Genomic DNA, 18,111 nt, shown 5'->3' on the forward strand with positions numbered 1-18,111 from the left:
TGGTAAAAACTTGGTCTCTGTCACTTAAACCTATGGTTATACTTGTTTGTTTTTTCCCTGTAGCTGCAGCTTCATGAAAGAGGATTGAAATTACAGCAGGCTATTTACAGTCAGGTAAGCCTTGTATTTCTCTTTATTTTGTCCTTCGTTGCGTATCCTGCTTTTTAGATTCTATGACTATGTGCTTTGAGAGGAGGGCACTGAGCAGAGATGTGCAGTATTTTGCACTTAAGTCGCCTATATTCCTTATTGTCCTATGACAGTGGAAATGGAAATCTCTTTTACATTATTGTGCTTAAGTACACCAAAGCATATGCTGTGATATATATTGTTGGGGGAGATGATTACGGTAAGGACAAGGCACTATGTGATTCTGAATGTCTTCTGCCAATCTCAAAGTCATAACCTTGTTTATTGGAGCGAATACATGAAGCCTGTATCTGTTATGTTAGTCTGGTTGCACAGCTGAAGCCTGCATCAAATTAATTCTATTGCAGATTCACATTTCATGCTTCCTGCATAGTACAGACAATTCTGGAGTGTTCCAGCATGTCCTGATGGACTTTAATAGGACCAGTCTACCTGATCAAACCTGGAAATAATAGGGGAGTAGAAGGGAAGACTAAATCCCCCCTGATTTTTAATCTATCCTAACTGATTCCTGGTAAGGGTCCTCATTGCACTGTGGGAAGTGAATGACAGCTCAGGTGGACATGTTTCAGATAGATTGGACTGTGATTCTTCTTTCAGGCCTGCAAGCTGTTGGCGGATGATTACGAGCAAGTGCGTAGTGCTGCAGTTCAGCTCATTTGGGTCCTCAGTCAGCTGTACCCTGAAAGGTAAGTACTGGATGCAAAGTGACTCAAAGAATTGGCAGAGTAATCATCCTAATCCTAAGAGTCTTGTCCTGAGAGTGAGTAAGTCTTGCTTCCTAAATCCTGGAAGTCTTGCTTCCTAAATCCTGAGAGTTAGTAAGTCGTAGGAGTGTCTGTTAGAAAGCTGATGTGTACAAATTGAAGATGAAGTTTTGGCTCCTGGTACTTGTTGCACATGCATAGGAATTCAGGATGGTTGTCTCTTACTTGGTGCCATCCAGCATGGTGTCAGATCAGCATATTCTGAATTCACTGACTCATGTTTCTCTTTGACAGCATCGTCCCAATTCCTTCTTCTAATGAAGAAATTCGCTTGGTTGATGATGCCTTTGGCAAAATCTGTCACATGGTCAGTGATGGTTCCTGGGTTGTGAGAGTACAAGCTGCCAAGTTATTGGTAAGTTGCATTCTTTTCTTCTCCAGTTAAGAAGAGTCAGTCTCCTGGTACTTTAATTTCACATCTATTTGGAAATAAATGGGAGACTGTTCAGTAACTATATATGTAAATTTCTACCAGAATTCAGAGAAGAAAGAAAGGCGAGAGGTTGAGGAAACCCAAAAGTTTCACAGCTGAACTCTGTAGTGCTTCTTCCCTCGAGAGTATAGGGTTGGGTATCCAACCAAAAACCAAGTACTTGTCCTATTTCCCTCCCCTGCTTCTCCAGCACAGGACATGTAAACCAGCTGAACTCAGGAAAGACCATATTCGCTCCAGTGGGAAAATAAGATGTTCTGAGCATTTTAAGTGAACTCCTTTGCATTCTGACATACAGGAGTGTCAGGCATTGTATAAAGCTGTTAGAATGAGCAGATAAGATTGGATACTGTGTTGGGATGAGTCAGGAAACTATATGCCATAATTTACAATAACCCTGTTTCTTCCTTTTTGTCTCTTTAGGGTTCTATGCAGCAAGTTAGTTCCCATTTCTTAGACCAGACTCTTGACAAGAAGCTCATGTCGGATCTGAGGGTACGTAAACGGGTTTGCTTTTCCTGTGTGTAGTGTACTAAAACCGCACACCAGGTATGTGAATGTCGAGTGTGCTTGTTTACCGTGTCCTTGCCTCAGGGCTGCTGAGATTGAATTGATGATGACAGGTTTTCTTTTAGATTAAAGTCAATGAATTGCTGGTTTTAGGTTTCATTAGCCAAGCGTGTAATAAACAGCTTCAGGCTGTTCAGGTTTCACAGATGAGAGGTAAACATTTGTGTTCTTCTGACGTTTGGCTAAAAGCTTTATTTATTGTGTATGGAAAGGCTGCATCCTAGTTTTAGGAGCAAGCTGATGGAAGCATCCTGCAAGATCCATTTCAAGAGACACTTGTTGCTAAAGGCTGATCCCTAAGAGCAAAGCTTGTCAGTAAAATTCCTTCCTAAAGCAACTTGGTGGAGGTATTATGCTCAGTTTTCCTGCCTACAAAAGAAAGATGAAGGTAGAGCTGGTAGTTTTTGTGGGCTGCTTTGTAAAGGCTGTTAAAGAAAGTACTGCACAGCTCTCTGTACAGTGTGGGGGAAAGGAGGTGGATTAGCCAAGCATGCCGAATGAATATCGCATTTTCTGCATTGCTGAACTCTGTGTAGTGTTGGTAGTCATGAAAGGATTTAATTGCAGTTGAACAAGTTGAGCTGCAAAGTGATACCATGTTTTTGCAGATCAGTTACTGGTTATTTAACTAGATGGGCCTTTGCTCTGACCCGGTTTGGCTGTTCGTATAAGGGATGTCTAAGATGACATGGTCAAATATGAGGCATCCCTGCCCATGGCAGGGTGTTGGAACTGGATGATCTTAAGGTCCTTTCCAACGCAAACCATTCTATAATTGTTAGTTAAAATATATTGGTTGTTATCCTTCTCCCAACATTAAAAGTGCAAAGAGTTACTGGTAATTAGAATTAATCATAGAACAGGTACTATTTGCTTTTCTTTGCATTTGCATGTGTCTGTCAGTGTCTAAGCCTTGAGCTACATCTATTTTCAACTCCCATAAAGCCATTTAACACGTTATTACTTCCAAGTTTACCATGGTTGTAACTGACAGTCTTGTTTGGACAGAGGAAGCGTACTGCACATGAGAGAGCCAAAGAACTCTACAGCTCTGGGGAGTTTTCCAGTGGCAGAAAGTGGGGAGATGATGCCCCCAAAGAAGAAATCGACACAGGGGCTGTAAACTTGATTGAATCAGGAGCTTGTGGGGCTTTTGTTCATGGCCTGGAGGATGAGATGTATGGTAAGTGTTAAGTTACTATGGAATGACTAAGAGAGATGTGTCCTGGCTGATAAGCTTTTGGGTTTTGTTGGGTTTTCTTGGGGTCAAAACAGATGACATGGCTGTTGTGTTTGGTGGATTTCAAGTTGGTGGGGTTTTATTCCATTGTGAGCTCTGATGTGGCAGTTGTTTCAAAGATGCTGCAGTGTTACACAGAATTTTGGATAGAAATGGTTCATTGAGTAGCCAAAACCAAATACCTTCCTATAAACAATGAAGTTTTAGTAAAATACCTGTAAGACGTAGTTGCTTATGGTACATAGAAACCTACTAGGATTGGCTTTTGTGTTGTTGACTGAAATTTAACTGTTGCACTTGGCTCTAATTTGGCAACAGCAGTTGCTGCTGCTGTTTGGAATTGGTGTTTCCTCTGCAGGGAGGAAAACATAGAATCAGGTTGGAAAAGACCTATAAGATCATCAAGGCCAACCTTTACCCCAGCACTGCCAAGGCCACCACTAAACCGTGTCACAAATCGCCACATCTGCATGACTTTTGAACACCTCCAGGGATGGTGAGGGTGGGGTCTTGCTGACATATTTAGCAATGTTACTGATAATACCTTTTCTTTAATGGAAATAGCTACATTCTGAGGTCGTATTTACCTGTTCCGCACTGCTATTGTGTTTGTTTCTGTTGGTCTTCCTATGATGGATGTAGAGGATGCCATCTCTTTCCAGCAGATTGTATCTCATCTGCTCTTCTAAAGGGAGGAATTAGGGGTGTCCAAGTGGAACACACGTGTTCCGGAGCTCCTGGATTGGCTGGAGCGCTGACCATGCTGATGGCCTCAGAAAAGTCTGTGTGCTACCCCCTCCCAGCTCAGCTTTCCTGTGGGTGAGGTGCAGATGCTTATTTCTGTTGAGAACGGGTGGTGTTTGCAGAGACCTGAGGAAATGCTGAGCTCGCAATGTTATTCCTGAATTTGCTTTTAATGTTCCAGGAAGGATGAGGCTAAATTAGAAAGTACAAACCCACCATAACAAAAATACCGCTTGTAGGTTGTGTTGTAAAGGTTGGGGTTTTGTTCCATGACTCTTGCAAATAAAAGCCTGTTTCCCTAACAGAATGGTTTGTGTTGGAAGGGACCTTAAAGCTCATCCAGTTCCAACCCCTGCCAAGGGCAGGGACCCCTTCCACTGGAGCAGCTTGCTCCAAGCCCCTGTGTCCAACCTGGCCTTGAGCACTGCCAGGGATGGGGCAGCCACAGCTTCTCTGGGCACCCTGTGCCAGCGCCTCAGCACCCTCACAGGGAAGAGCTTCTGCCTAAGAGCTCATCTCAGTCTCCCCTCTGGCAGGTTAAAGCCATTCCCCTTGGCCTTTCCGTAGATCCTTTGTCCAAAGCCCCTCACCAGGTTTCTTGTCTGGATCTCTCCCTCCACTGCAGCGCTTTTAAATCCTGCTGAGCTCTCTTCTTCCTTAGTGTGCTGCTTGCATTACTTGTTGTAACTTCCATCTCAATCAATGGCTCAGCTTCTGAAAGCAATATTGGCAAAATGGCAATACCTTGGTCTTAAAGACCACAGAGACTCATCTGTGTGACAGCAGCTTTGTTCCTGAGCGCAAAGGGGTCTTGCTGTGTTTGCATTTTTCTCTTTAATCTGAATCATCAGGACTCAAGTATGTGCTTTAAGAACAATGGGCCTGAAAGCTACACACCAGTTTAAGTAAATATTTTCAAGATGAGCTAATTTGAATGAAAAATAGAAGTATGTTTAAAACAATAATGTTTGCAAGACATCACATTCATCCTCTTTTACGATCCCAACGCATGAATGTGATGGAGGACAGCGAGGATGGCTGTAGAGAAGAGAATCTCATCTCCACTTGAGCTTGCTACATTTGGGTATTCGTCAAGTTCCTGTGATGTTTTACAGCATAAACACACTCTGGACACTTTTGGATGCTTTTCTGCTTAAATTATGAGGCATTTTAATAAGGTGGCACCTTTTTCCTTTCTTCTGAGGCATCTGAAGTCAGGAAGCAGAGGAGTTTCATTGTGTTCGGTGCCGACATTCTGGGGCTTTTCAGTAATTCATGAAGTGCTACATAAAAACACACTGAATGCTCCAAGCAGTTAAAATGCCAGGAAGAATAAAACAAGCAGTGTTTAATTAGCTCAATTACTTTGCTTAAGATACCAGAGTTAATGCTACACTTGCAAAACGCACTAGGAAATACATAGTATTAATTGCTGGTACGATACCTATTTGTCACTTCCAGGTCCCTCTTGTAGGTGCTTACACCAGCAGCAGTACTAGAGGTGAGGCTTCTGATTTGAAGATTTGCCTGTGGAAGTGTCCTCAGTGGGGTCTCTGCTTAGTCTCCATCATCATAGAATCACAGAGTGCTTTGGGTTGGAAGAGACCTTAAACCTCATCCAGTTCCAACCCCCCGCAGGGTCACCTTCAGGGTTTCCTTAGCATCTGCTGTCCTTATCCCAGTCCTTGAACAATGTGAGGCCTGGCTGTTGAGTGGCATGTCTTTTCAAACAGCACTTACACAATGAATTCCCTCCCTCTCTATTGACAGAGGTTCGGATCGCTGCAGTTGAAGCCCTGTGTATGCTGGCTCAATCCTCGCCTTCCTTTGCGGAGAAATGCCTGGATTTCTTGGTTGACATGTTTAATGATGAAATAGAGGAGGTGAGGTTGCAGTCAATACACACCATGAGGAAAATTTCCAACAACATCACACTGAGGGAAGACCAGCTGGATACTGTGCTGGCTGTCTTGGAGGTAAGGAATTCCTAAAGAGGGAAAAAACTGTATTCATGCCTTCTTTGGGGTGCTTCACTGTATAATGTTAATCAGCCCCTTTGAGACTGTCCACCTTTATTGTTGGGTTTTCTTGATCTTCTAATAGCATAAGGCTAAGGTCAGAATCACAGAGTGGTTTGGGTTGGAAGGGACCTTAAAGCTCATCCAGTTCCAACCCCCTGCCACGGGCAGGGACACCTTCCACTGGAGCAGCTTGCTCCAAGTCCCTGTGTCCAACCTGGCCTTGAACACTGCCAGGGATGGGGCAGCCACAGCTTCTCTGGGCACCCTGTGCCAGCGCCTCAGCACCCTCACAGGGAAGAGCTTCTGCCTTATCTCCAATCTAAATCTCCCCAGGTTCAGTTTAAACTCATCACCCCTTGTCCTGTCACTACAGTCCCTGATGAGGAGTCCCTCTCAACATCCTTGTAGCCCCCTTCCAACACTGGAAGCTGCTCTGAGGTCTCCACGCAGCTTCCTTTCCCCAAGCTCAACAGCCCAAATTTTCTCAGCCTGTCTTTGTATGGGAGGTGCTCTGGATCCAGCAGCTTGTAATCCCCAGGACAACAGAATACTTTGAAACAGATGAATTTCAGATCAAGCTTGATCCCTTGATCACTGTGCTCTGTTGTCTCACGTGTGTTTCCTTCTGTGTTGGTTTGTGGTCCAGCACTCTGCACCACTTCATGTTGAATACAACTTCATTTTCCTCTCTGCTTCCTTTGTTTGTCTGCTTTGGCTATACCTTTGCTCACCAAGGAGAGCCAGAGCTAGGCAGGAGATTTCTCTTCTGACTGTTCAGAGTTCGTTAGTGTGTTCTGTGGTATAATTTGGGTTTTCCCAACCAGCATCCTCCCAGTCAGTCCTCAGCCAGGATCCAGAGGACAGCGCGAGTCAGCTGCAGCTCCAGCTTGATGGGGTTGATCTGGGAAGAGATTTTGGCTTTATCAACTGTGCTGCTTCCCCACAGACCTGATTTCCTTGCTGAGCTGTAGCCCCTGAGGTGTGGGTGTCTGTTTTCTGCTTGTGCTGCATGGAGCAGGCAAGTTCCTGCCTCTTTTGGGCAGTCTCCCAGCCTCAGGCGTGCTGCAGATCTGCTCTTTGTCTTTTCACCTGCTGTTTGCTTGACCCAAGGCAACACTGGTGTGTCCCAGAAAGAAGCAAACTGATCTCTTACCAGGCTTTAACAAACACTGTGGAACATGATCTGAACGAGCTTTGGGTTCCTCACGGTTTTATGTAGGTGATTTATGTTTGTTCCAGCTGGGGACCTGTGCATCAAGGTATAATAATGTCCCACTTAGACTGGGGTCTGTCTTACGCTTCTGTGCTGACTGTGATAAATCAGACCTGTGTTATGGTTTATATTATCATTATTATTAGCAGGTATTGGGATAGCTAAAGTATGAGAGTTAACATTTGAATGGCTTTGTCCGAAAGGTGTTTTCCTTCTGTAAAATCCATCTTCCAGCACCAAAATAAAGGATGTGGAAAAATGGCATTAACTTTAGTGCCTAAATTTCTTCTGGCAGTGTAAAGATGGAACAGCTGGGCCTCGGGGTAGCTCCTGTTTTCACCCCACTGCTTTAAATTCACCTCTATAACTACCATTTCCTCCTTGCTTTTCTGACCAGGCTTTAGATCCTGCTTTCTCTGTTGCCCTTGATCTCAGTTGCTGCGGAGTTGTGCTCCTCTCTGTCCCTTGATAGTCTTGTGCCTCCCTTCTCTCTCTTCTCCCCTTCCAGTGTTCTGTGCCACTCACCTGGAGTCCTTTATGTCCATAGTCATTTAATTGTAGTCCTTGCAGTTCATTTTCTCTTCTGATCATAGTCCACCACCACTAGAATAAGGAACGGGTCCTGCTGAGCTTCCCTCCTTGGATCATTTGTGTGTGTTGGTGTCATTTGAGAGCTTCTACAAGGTCTCCTCTTTCTTCTTTTGTGTAAGACAATGATGAATGAGCTGTTGATACTAGCAAAGTATAACTTAAATCACCCTTGAAACCCATCCAGTTCTTGTATCCTATCAACTTCTCACATCCTACCCAGCAGTGCCACACAAATGCTGATAGCAAGGGAGTGTAATGCACTGATAGGGAATGGCAAGGTGGGGTTTGGCAGGAGGAATGTCATTAAGCTGGAGTTCAGCCACAGGGCTTCTAAAAATACTACTTGGAGCTTGAACAAGCTCCTCTGTGCAACGTCACCCTGGCCTGAAAAATAAGATGGGCACAGTGTGACTTTAAAAGTGGTGTCTTAGGGATCTGTGTGATCATAGAAAGGCTCCTGACCAAAGTTACAAGTGTGGGGTTTGGGTTTTGGTTTGGTTTGTTTTATTGTCCATCTGTAAACCCATAGTTAGGTCAAATTCTTTATCCTAGAGATGATCACTGTTAACCGAGCTGCACAGCCACTGATGTGTCCTCAATGCTTACTCAAACCCTCTGGAAGCTGGTGACTGGGTTAAAGGCTTGTGGAACTTTAACCTGTTTAAAGCTGAAACTGAGCTTCATGTGTTGAATGATAAAAGGCTTCTCCAGAGACAATAAAGCAGTCTTTGGTGTGTTTCCATAGAACCCCAGAATGGTTGTTGTTGGAAGGGACCTTAAAGCTCATCCAGGTCCAACCCCCTGCCATGGGCAGGGACACCTTCCACTGGAGCAGCTTGCTTGAAGACTGCCTGGAGCCTTCTCCAGGCTGCCCCAGCCCAGCTCTCTCAGCCTGACTCCAGAGCAGAGCTGCTCCAGCCCTTACAACATCTCCATGGCCTCCTCTGGTCTCGCTCCAACAGCTCCACGTCCCTCTTGTGCTGCTGCCCCAGAGCTGGATCAGGGCTGCAGGGGGGGTCTCCCCTTCACACAGCAGAGGGGCAGGATCCCCTCCCTGAGCTGCTGCTCACGCTCTGGGGGTGCAGCCCAGCACACAGGGGGGTTCTGGGCTCAAGTGCACACTGAAGCTGGGTCATGGGGAGCTGCTCCTCACCCAACACCCCAAGTCCTTCTCCTCAGGGCTGCTCCATTCCGTCTCTCCCAGCCTGTGTTTTGCTGAGTTACCCAGCGCCTTCTTTTTCCGTTACTGCCTATTCCTAAGGGTACAACATCACCCAAACCAAACAGCGATTCTTATTCTGGTCGAGAAAGTCAGTAGCAAAGCAGTGCCCATTCATTCCAGTAAATGCAGCACAGCGTGGATGAGACCAGCAGGAGACCCTGCAGCAGTTGCTGGGTCTGGGCTTAGCTGTGATAACTAGAAATGTGTGTTATTCTTCAGATGCCTCTAACACTAAATCAGGCAAGGAGCAGGAACTGCTCTCTCCAAAGGAAACCTGTCTGCAGGCACATCTTAGCACTCAGAGGTGACTGGGTTGGGATTTGTTTGGGTTTTTCAGGATTCTTCAAGGGATATTCGGGAAGCACTTCATGAACTGTTGTGTTGCACCAACGTCTCCACTAAGGAAGGCATCCATCTGGCGCTGGTGGAGCTGCTGAAAAACCTGACCAAGTATCCCACCGACAGAGAATCCATATGGAAGTGAGTGTGTTCAGTGTCCTTCTTTTCCTATTCTTAGTAATCAAGGGCTCGGGCAAATACTGAGCTAGCCAAGGAGGTAACAGGTATTGCAGGTGAATAGTCCTGTTGTAGTCCAGGCAAGATGAATTCAGCCCTCAGTTTAAAACCTCCTCTCTTTTATGCAACTCGTGTTTTGTGCTTACTTGACACTTTGTTAAACAGCAGTATTTACCAGGAGCTGGTTGTATCCCTGGGGACAAATGGATGGGTTGTGGCATTGTGCTGTTGGAGGGACATTTTCTGTCTGAGGTCGTTAAATGGGAGCAACAAAGGAAGTGATGCTCCAGCACAGATGGTTTGAGATGGAATTCTTGGGTATTATTGGAAACACTTATTTTAGTCTGCTTTGTCTTCCAGTGTACTCTGGCATTGGTTTTGGAGTTTGGGGGTTTATTTGGGTGGGGTTTTATCTCCTCCTTTATTTCTGATGAATAAAACACACTCATTTGTCAGTGTTAGTCTGAAAGCTTTTCTTTGGTTGTAGAGCTCCAGGTATTAAGCATTTCTGGACAGTTTCAATAAACCATTTTATTACTGCTTGCTTTTTCAAGCTGTCCCCTCAGTTTTCTTCGATCCTATCAAATACTAATGCACATACTCAGCTGTGAAGAGACAGGCTTGGACAGTAGGATTTTAATGCTGAAAGTGCTGCTGCAGCATAATGATGCTTTAAAATGTTGTGTTCTGCCATGTGCGTATTAACTAAGAGATACTTTGATCTGTGTGTTTGCAGATGCTTGAAGTTCCTGGGGAGCAGGCATCCCACTTTGGTGCTTCCCTTAGTCCCAGAGCTGCTGAGCACACATCCATTCTTTGACACTCCAGAACCAGACATGGATGACCCAGCCTGTATCTTTTACGTGAAGCCAGTTGATCGTTTAGCCTGTAACAGATTGAATTCGTACATTCCTAATGTTCACATTTAAGTGATTTCCAGGTGTAGAAGACAGTCCTGGAGCTATTTCTGAATCCCTTTGCCATTTGAGTCTTATTACTCAGCAAGTGATGGAATAACTGTTGTCTGGAACCATCTTCATCAATCCCAATGTGGTATAACATTGACCTTCTTGATGCTGGGATGAATAGTGTGTTTATCAGGCAATTTGTCAAGGGTGAGGCGTTGCAGATGAGTCCTTTGATGTGCAAACTGGTTTGCATTAGTTTTGAAGGTGCTTTAGCTCTTAAATAAGAGTGGGTTTCCTTCTCTGCTTTCTTTATAGGTAAAACTTGTGCTGTGCTCACTGTTGTGCAGTGTGTAGAGCAGCACCACCTCTTAGTACAGCAGTGGCCCAGAGCCCATCATGCTGTAAATTAATCATCTTTTTGACATAATGTAAAATCAGAACTCCTCCTATTAACATTAGCTCTTCTCATGCTTTAGATTACGAACTGTTATTGTTATACCATTATCCTTAACAATAGGAGATGCCTTGGAAATGCAAAATGCCATTTTCCCCCCATTGTTCGTTCCCTTTGCTTCCCTCTGTGCCATTGCAGAATGCGATGTTAATTCTGATGCGTGTTGAGACGTGTTCAACTGCAACAAGTCTCTCCCTCTGTGAATCTCCTCCTTGTTTCTCTCCCCAGACCCAAGCCATCAGCTCCAAACTCTGTGCAGATTAAACAAATACATTGTGAGAAGTGGAAAGGGCTGGAATTGGGTGGAGAGAAAGATTAAGCTGATGGTTGAGTGATAATTTGAGTCAGTTTGTCCTGAGTTGGGAATTGAAGGAACATTGTGGTGGGGGAAAGCTGTTGTTCAGCTCAGTGCACCTTCCTGCCCTGAATAAAAGAGTGTTACAGCAGAGACTGTTCTGGAGGTGAATTGGCCTCCAATAAGACCACGTCTTATGGAGGTGTGTTACATGAAGACAGGCCTGGGAGCCAGAAACTACAAGTTAGACCTGGATGGTGTTTTTCCAGTGTAAACTGTTAATGGAAAATGTGGTTTTCTTTGCTACAAAGCACTCAGGAAACTTGAATCAGATTTCTTCAATAGCTAATTTGGAGAAGATTTTAGGTAAAGGGGAGACATAGGTTTGCTAAGTGGAAACCATTGTGCTTGGCAGCCCAGGGATGCAGAAGGTTTTAAAGGAGGAGAGACATAAGGGTTCAGTCACTTCTTGAGTTGAACCTACTTCTTCCTCATGCATGCATGAGATGATCATAAGATTTGTTTTGGGATCCTTTCACACTCTCCTGATAGAGATCTTACAATTGGGGTCAACCATGTGCAGGCAAGTGCCTTTGGGTTAACTGAGTGAAGCTTTCAGTTCCCCACTGTATTTCTCAGGCTCTCCGGCTGTGAAAATGTTTTCCTATTCCAGAGTCATTTTCCCATGCTTGATTCTTTGGTTTGGTTTAGGTCTGTTTAAGAGGGATGGGATTTGGGGCATCGTAGGAAATGCAGCCATTTTCATAGAAACACAGAATCCCAGCCTGGTTTGTATTGGAAGGGACCTTAAAGCTCATCCAGCTCCAACCCCTGCCACGGGCAGGCACCCCTTCCACTGGAGCAGCTTGCTCCAAGCCCCTGTGTCCAACCTGGCCTTGAGCACTGCCAGGGATGGGGCAGCCACAGCTTCTCTGGGCACCCTGTGCCAGCGCCTCAGCACCCTCACAGGGAAGAGCTTCTGCCTAAGAGCTCAGCTCAGTCTCCCCTCGGGCAGGTTCAAGCCATTCCCCTTGGCCTGGCCCTACAGGCCCTTGTCCCAAGCCCCTCTCCAGGTTCCCTGCAGCCCCTTTAGGCACTGGAGCTGCTCTCAGGTCTCCCCTTCAGGAGCCTTCTCTTGTCCAGGCTGCCCCAGCCCAGCTCTCTCAGCCTGGCTCCAGAGCAGAGCTGCTCCAGCCCTCGCAGCAGCTCCATGGCCTCCTCTGGCCTCGCTCCAACAGCTCCACGTCCCTCTTGTGCTGCTGCCCCAGAGCTGGATCAGGACTGGGGGGGGTGGTGTGTGTGTCTCAATTTCCGAAGGAGAATGCTCAGTTTCGGATGGTGTTTGGGTACCACACTGGTAAGCCCAGAGTAAGCTTTGAGGATGAGGAGGAGTGAAACTCAACCTGATGAGCCTGTTCTGCATTTGTGCTTGCTGGCTTCTGGCCTTTGTGTTGCCTCTGAGCCATCCCACATTCTGCACTAACATCCTTCTTCCAGTATGGCCCATCCTGTGATATTTGTACTTTGTCCTTGGTTTTCATCCACTCAGACACCCGCCTCTGGGTTTTGCATTCCCAAGCTGTAAAGAATGAGCAGATCATTCCCAAGCAAATCTCAAGCAGAAAAAAAGGGTTGTTGAGCTGTTGTTTTAACTTGCCATCCCCAAGGAGCTGCTCTTCATAGCATCATAGAATGCTTTGGGGTTTTGGGTTTCTTGCTGTCGGTTTGTTTTCTTTAACTCTCCATTTCAATAGACATTGCTGTTCTGGTTCTGATTTTCAATGCTGCTAAAAGTTGCCCAACGATGCCTGCCCTGTTCTCTGATCACACGTTCAGACATTATGCCTATCTGCGGGACAGCCTCTCTCATCTGGTCCCTCCCTTAAGAGTAAGTTGAACCACTTTGGTTTGGTTTATTCATAACTTCTGCTATGGCTATTGCTGGTGTCTTCCATGTCTGTCATAGAATCCCAGACTGGTTTGTGTTGGAAGGGACCTTAAAGCTCATCCAGCTCCAACCCCTGCCATGGGCAGGGACACCTTCCACTGGAGCAGCTTGCTCCAAGCCCCTGTGTCCAACCTGGCCTTGAGCACTGCCAGGGATGGGGCAGTCACAGCTTCTCTGGGCACCCTGTGCCAGTGCCTCAGCACCCTCACAGGGGAGAACTTCTTCCCTATCTCCAACCTGAACTTCCCCTGTTTCAGTTTGAACCCGTTACCCCTTGTCCTGTCACTACAGTCCCTAATGAAGAGTCCCTCCCCAGCCTCCCTATAGGCCCCCTTCAGACACTGGAAGCTGCTCTGAGGTCTCCACGCAGCTTCTCTTCTCCAGGCTGAACAGCCCCAACTTTCTCAGCCTGTCTCCATACGGGAGGTGCTCCAGCCCCTGAGCATCCTCAGGACTGAGATGTGTTCCCTTCTGCTTTAAAGTTTGCTTTTCCTTCATGGAAGTACAGGTGGGACTGAAGTTGGTTTTAAGTCTTAGTGCAGCTCATTAAATTAATGGCAGTTTGTGTGGTCTTGGGCTTCCCTTGACTTCTCTGTGTCAGAGTTACCAGATGAAGAAGATGTTTCCCTCAAAGGGCTGCTGAAGTTTAACCCGAAGCTCTCCAGCTGCAAGGGGATTACACATGGGGAATATTAACTGAGATGCAGGCTCTAAATCCTTCATACAGACTCAGGGTTTGAGAAATGAACTGGAGCTGTCAGTTGCAAGTTGTTAAATAATGTGACAGCCTTTTGCAATGTTGCTACCTCATAGAATCATGGAATCACAGATTCCCAGGTTGGAAAGAACCTCAGGGATCATCTGGTCCAACCTTTCTTGGCAAAGCATGGCCTAGACTAGATGCCCAGAACCCTGTCCAGCCCCATCTTAACAGTGTCTAATGCTGGGGGGCCACCACTTCCCTGGTGAGGTTATTCCAATGGTTGATTGTTCTTAATGGGAAAAATTTCCCTCTTGTGTCCCAACTGGAATCTCCCCAGGAACAACCTGTGCCCATCACCATCTTTTCTGCTTGTGTTGGGCTTTTTTCCTTAGTTATCCTTTGTTTGCATGTGTTTGTTCTTGTTCAGTTGCCAGGCAGGAAGCTGGTGTCCTCCCCTGTCTCTCCCAGCATTACACCCCATGAAGATCCTTCCCAGCAGTTCTTACATCAGAGCCTGGAGAGGGTTTACAACCTTCAGCACCTTGACCCCCAGGGCATCCAGGAGCTGCTGGAATTCACCATCCGGTAAGGCTGGAAGCTCACTTGTGTATGGAGACTTGTTCGGGATTCCCAATTTCTCTGTGGCAGCTGCTTTACTTCTGAGTATTGTGGTTGTAATTTGGCACTGAGCACTTAACCTGAGCCTTCTTCCGGAGAGCATCATGATAACACAACATTCATGGTCTGAGTAAGATAGAGCTGATGGTCTCAGGTCTGGCTCTCCTTTGCTGAACAATCAATGTGCATTTTGGAGGGACAGCATTTTGGAGCATGGTAAGAGGTCCTACACCTGGGTCGGAGCAATCCCAGGCACAGCTACAGGTTGGGGAGAGAAGAGATTCAGAGCAGCCCTGCAGAGAAGGACTTGGGGGTGCTGGTCAATGAGAAAATGAACATGAGCCGGCTGCAGTGTGCGCTCGCAGCCCAGAAACCAACCGTATCCTGGGCTGCATCAAAAGGAGCGTGACCAGCAGGGCGAAGGAGGTGATCCTGCCCCTCTGCTCTGCTCTCCTGAGACCTCACCTGGAGCACTGTGTGCAGTTCTGGTGTCCTCAACATAAAAAGGACATGGAACTGCTGGAACAAGTCCAGAGGAGGCCACGAGGATGATCAGGGGCTGGAGCACCTCCCGTATGAAGACAGGCTGAGGAAGTTGGGGCTGTTCAGCCTGGAGAAGAGAAGCTGCGTGGAGACCTCATAGCAGCTTCCAGTGTCTGAAGGGGGCCTATAGGGATGCTGGGGAGGGACTCTTCATCAGGGACTGTAGTGACAGGACAAGGGGTAACGGGTTCAAACTGAAACAGGGGAAGTTTGGATCTAAGGAGGAAATTCTTTCCTGTTAGGGTGGTGAGGCACTGGAATGGGTTGCCCAGGGAGGTTGTGAGTGCTCCATCCCTGGCAGTGTTCAAGGCCAGGTTGGATGAAGCTTTGGGTGGGATGGTTTAGTGTGAGTTGTCCCTGCCCATGGCAGGGGGTTGGAACTGGGTGATCTTGAGGTCCTTTCCAACCCAAACTATGATTCTAAGAGGAAGAAGAAGGATCTTCTTGGACTGTTGCTGTGATAAAACATGCTCTAAGCTTTTCTGGTTGATGGGTGACAATTTGTGTGTTATTCCTAGGGCTCCTTCCCTGTAGGAGTCCCTCATTTGGACTGTATTAACTGTAATGTACATGAACAAAGGGTTTTGGTTTTGGGGAGGGAGAGTCATTGTCCCCTTCCCTCTTCCATTTTCCATGTGGCCTTTCATTCAGCAGGAGAGGACCTGCTTCTGGTGCTTTGTGGGGTTCTTCATTACCACTTACAGAGGACTTTGTCGTTCTCCATCAGTTTGAAGATCAGAGATTTTCCTGGAACAGACAATGTTCCTGCGTGTTGCTCTCTGCTGTTATGTCATTAGAGTGCGCGGTGTGGCTTCAGAACGTGGATTTCATGCTGCCTCTTCCATTTCAGCTCTAGACTGATTCAGACAAACAAAACACTTGAAAAGGCTCCTTTTGATGCAGTTCCCCTGGTTGGAAAGAAGAGAAGAGCTTTATTTTCAGGGGTAGAAAAACAATTTAAATCCTTTGTTTAGAATACGGCATTCCAAAGAGCTTTATTCTTTTTCATTGCCTCCCAAACAGCTGCCTGTTCTGTACGTGTAGCTGCGAATTGCTTTCACACCCACCTGCAGTGGAGAATAAACAGTGCCTCCTCACTCAAAACCTAACTGTGAGCACTACCTGGTTTTCCCTTCAGCTGTTTTGAAGCTGAAACAACCTAAAACACAACCTCAAAGCATTTAATGCACTAAATGCTTAGAACAGTTCACCTCTTGGCAGAGCATCCCGAGTCTTACAGGCATGATGGAGGTCTGGAAACCTCACAGACTGTGGGTTGTAGGAATCACGCTGGAGATGGCTCATGTGTAACTTACACGCAGTAAAGGACAGTGATGCTTTGGAGCTGATGGAAATCATTGCCTTGGCTTTTTTCTGGCTGGGATCACCACCCAGGAACCAGCTTAAGAGAAAGGAGGATTTAAGACCAAACCAAAGTGATAAAGGTTATTTTGCAGAGGGCAAGAGTTTTCTGCCTTAACAACCAGAAGGGGATAGAAGCAGCTCACAGCAGTGGATTCTGCGGTGGGACATCCCTCCTCCTTTAGCATTAGTGTCATGGAGCTGGGGTCTACTTGGGACCACACTGAAGGCTGACATTCATCCCCCAGGCTCTGAAGCTGTAAGGCAGCTTTCTGAGAAACGCCTTGTGCTTTAGTTTCTCCATCCACACAACAGGATCTTTTTGTCTTGCAGGGATGTTGAAATCTGTCTGAGATTTGTAAGGAAATAGAATTGGTGGAATTGGGAACAGCAGAAGACTGGGAAATGGAATATCTGCCTGGTTGTTAGCTGAGAGATGGCTTCCCTGTTGATGTGTTGTAATGCATTAAGTAGGACATGGGAAGTAAGCACCCAGGAGTCTCCTCTTCCCTCTGGGATGGAGTCAACGTGTAAGGCTCAGGCTGGCTTTGCTGCTGTTGCATTGAAGGAAGGCACAAACCCTCCCTGCTGAGAAGAGGTTTCCTTTAGCTGCAAATTATACAGATAATCTCATAGCTTGCTTTGGATGTCTCTGCACACAGGAGCCTTCTGGTTTGGCAGAGCCAAACCTTCAGAATTGCATCAGAAATGCAAAGATAAATCTAAAAAAAAGAAAAGGAGAGTCATTTGAAGAGAAATACATTCTTTTTAATAATATAGTAGGAAATGCGGAAGGAGAGTGATAGTTTTAGTACACGTGAGATCAAAGCGAAATGTGGAGTTGAATCCACTTCATCCAACCTGTTTCCAGGTCTGCGGCAACAAATGAGTTTTGTTGTCTTAGAGTCACAGAATGGGTTGGAAAGGACCTTAAGATCATCCAGTTCCAACCCCCCTGCCATGGGCAGGGACACCTCACACTAAACCATCCCACCCAAGGCTCTGTCCAACCTGGCCTTGAACACTGCCAGGGATGGAGCGTTCACAGCTTCCTTGGGCAACCCATTCCAGTGCCTCAGCACCCTCACAGGAAAGAATTTCCTCCTTATATCTAATCTGAACTTCCCCTGTTTCAGTTTGAACCCATCACCCCTTGTCCTGTCACTATAGTCCCTAATGAAGAGTCCCTCCCCAGCATCCTTGTAGACCCCCTCAGACACTGGAAGCTGCTCTGAGGTCTCCACGCAGCTTCTCTTCTCCAGGCTGAACAGCCCCAACTTCCTCAGCCTGTCTTCATACAGGAGGTGCTCCAGCCCCTGCTCATCCTCGTGGCCTCCTCTGGCCTTGCTCCAACAGCTCCATGTCCTTATGTTGAGGACACCAGAACTGCGCAGAGTGCTGCGAGTGGGGCCTCAAATACATGCTTTTGAGTTTAAAATGTGTCTAAGGGTAGAGAACTGAAGCCTTTTGCATTCCATTACCTGTCATTTTTCATTCAATCAGGTTAAAAGCTACTTCTGATTTACAGGAGATGCTTATACCACACAACACACGACAGCAAGTTGGAGAGGTACCATTATGTTGGGATGCAGCTTGGTTAAAAAGGCAGCTATACTTCAGATTCACTTGGTTGGGCGAGCCTGACACATTCCAAACACTTTATCCCAGCCCACATGCGGAGATTTGCCAGCAGAGTAGCACAAATGGGCCATTAGCTGCTGTACAAGTCTGGAGTGCTTTAAGTTCAAGCTGGAACCACTGTGCTGTATGGTTCCCATAGGGCTGTCAGTAATGCAGGTTGACAGTGACACAC

General features: G+C 46.4%; 1 protein-coding gene across 3 annotated transcripts in view; it reads left to right on the plus strand.

The window, feature by feature from the left end:
- The window catches only part of INTS4 (integrator complex subunit 4), a 33,694-nt gene that overhangs the window by 6,262 nt on the left and 9,321 nt on the right, over positions 1-18,111 (plus strand). For 2 of the 3 annotated variants that reach the window (XM_065678864.1, XM_065678865.1), the window contains exons 6-15: positions 64-114; positions 751-839; positions 1,152-1,272; positions 1,774-1,845; positions 2,929-3,103; positions 5,675-5,880; positions 9,289-9,431; positions 10,204-10,319; positions 12,879-13,012; positions 14,203-14,360. In XM_065678864.1, coding sequence (XP_065534936.1) covers positions 64-114; positions 751-839; positions 1,152-1,272; positions 1,774-1,845; positions 2,929-3,103; positions 5,675-5,880; positions 9,289-9,431; positions 10,204-10,319; positions 12,879-13,012; positions 14,203-14,360 — 1,265 coding nt within the window. The remainder of the gene's footprint in view (positions 1-63; positions 115-750; positions 840-1,151; positions 1,273-1,773; positions 1,846-2,928; positions 3,104-5,674; positions 5,881-9,288; positions 9,432-10,203; positions 10,320-12,878; positions 13,013-14,202; positions 14,361-18,111) is intronic. The other variant, XM_065678866.1, reaches the window with a different exon arrangement.

This window comes from Lathamus discolor, chromosome 4 (assembly GCF_037157495.1).
Source record: "Lathamus discolor isolate bLatDis1 chromosome 4, bLatDis1.hap1, whole genome shotgun sequence".
NCBI lineage: Eukaryota > Metazoa > Chordata > Aves > Psittaciformes > Psittacidae > Lathamus > Lathamus discolor.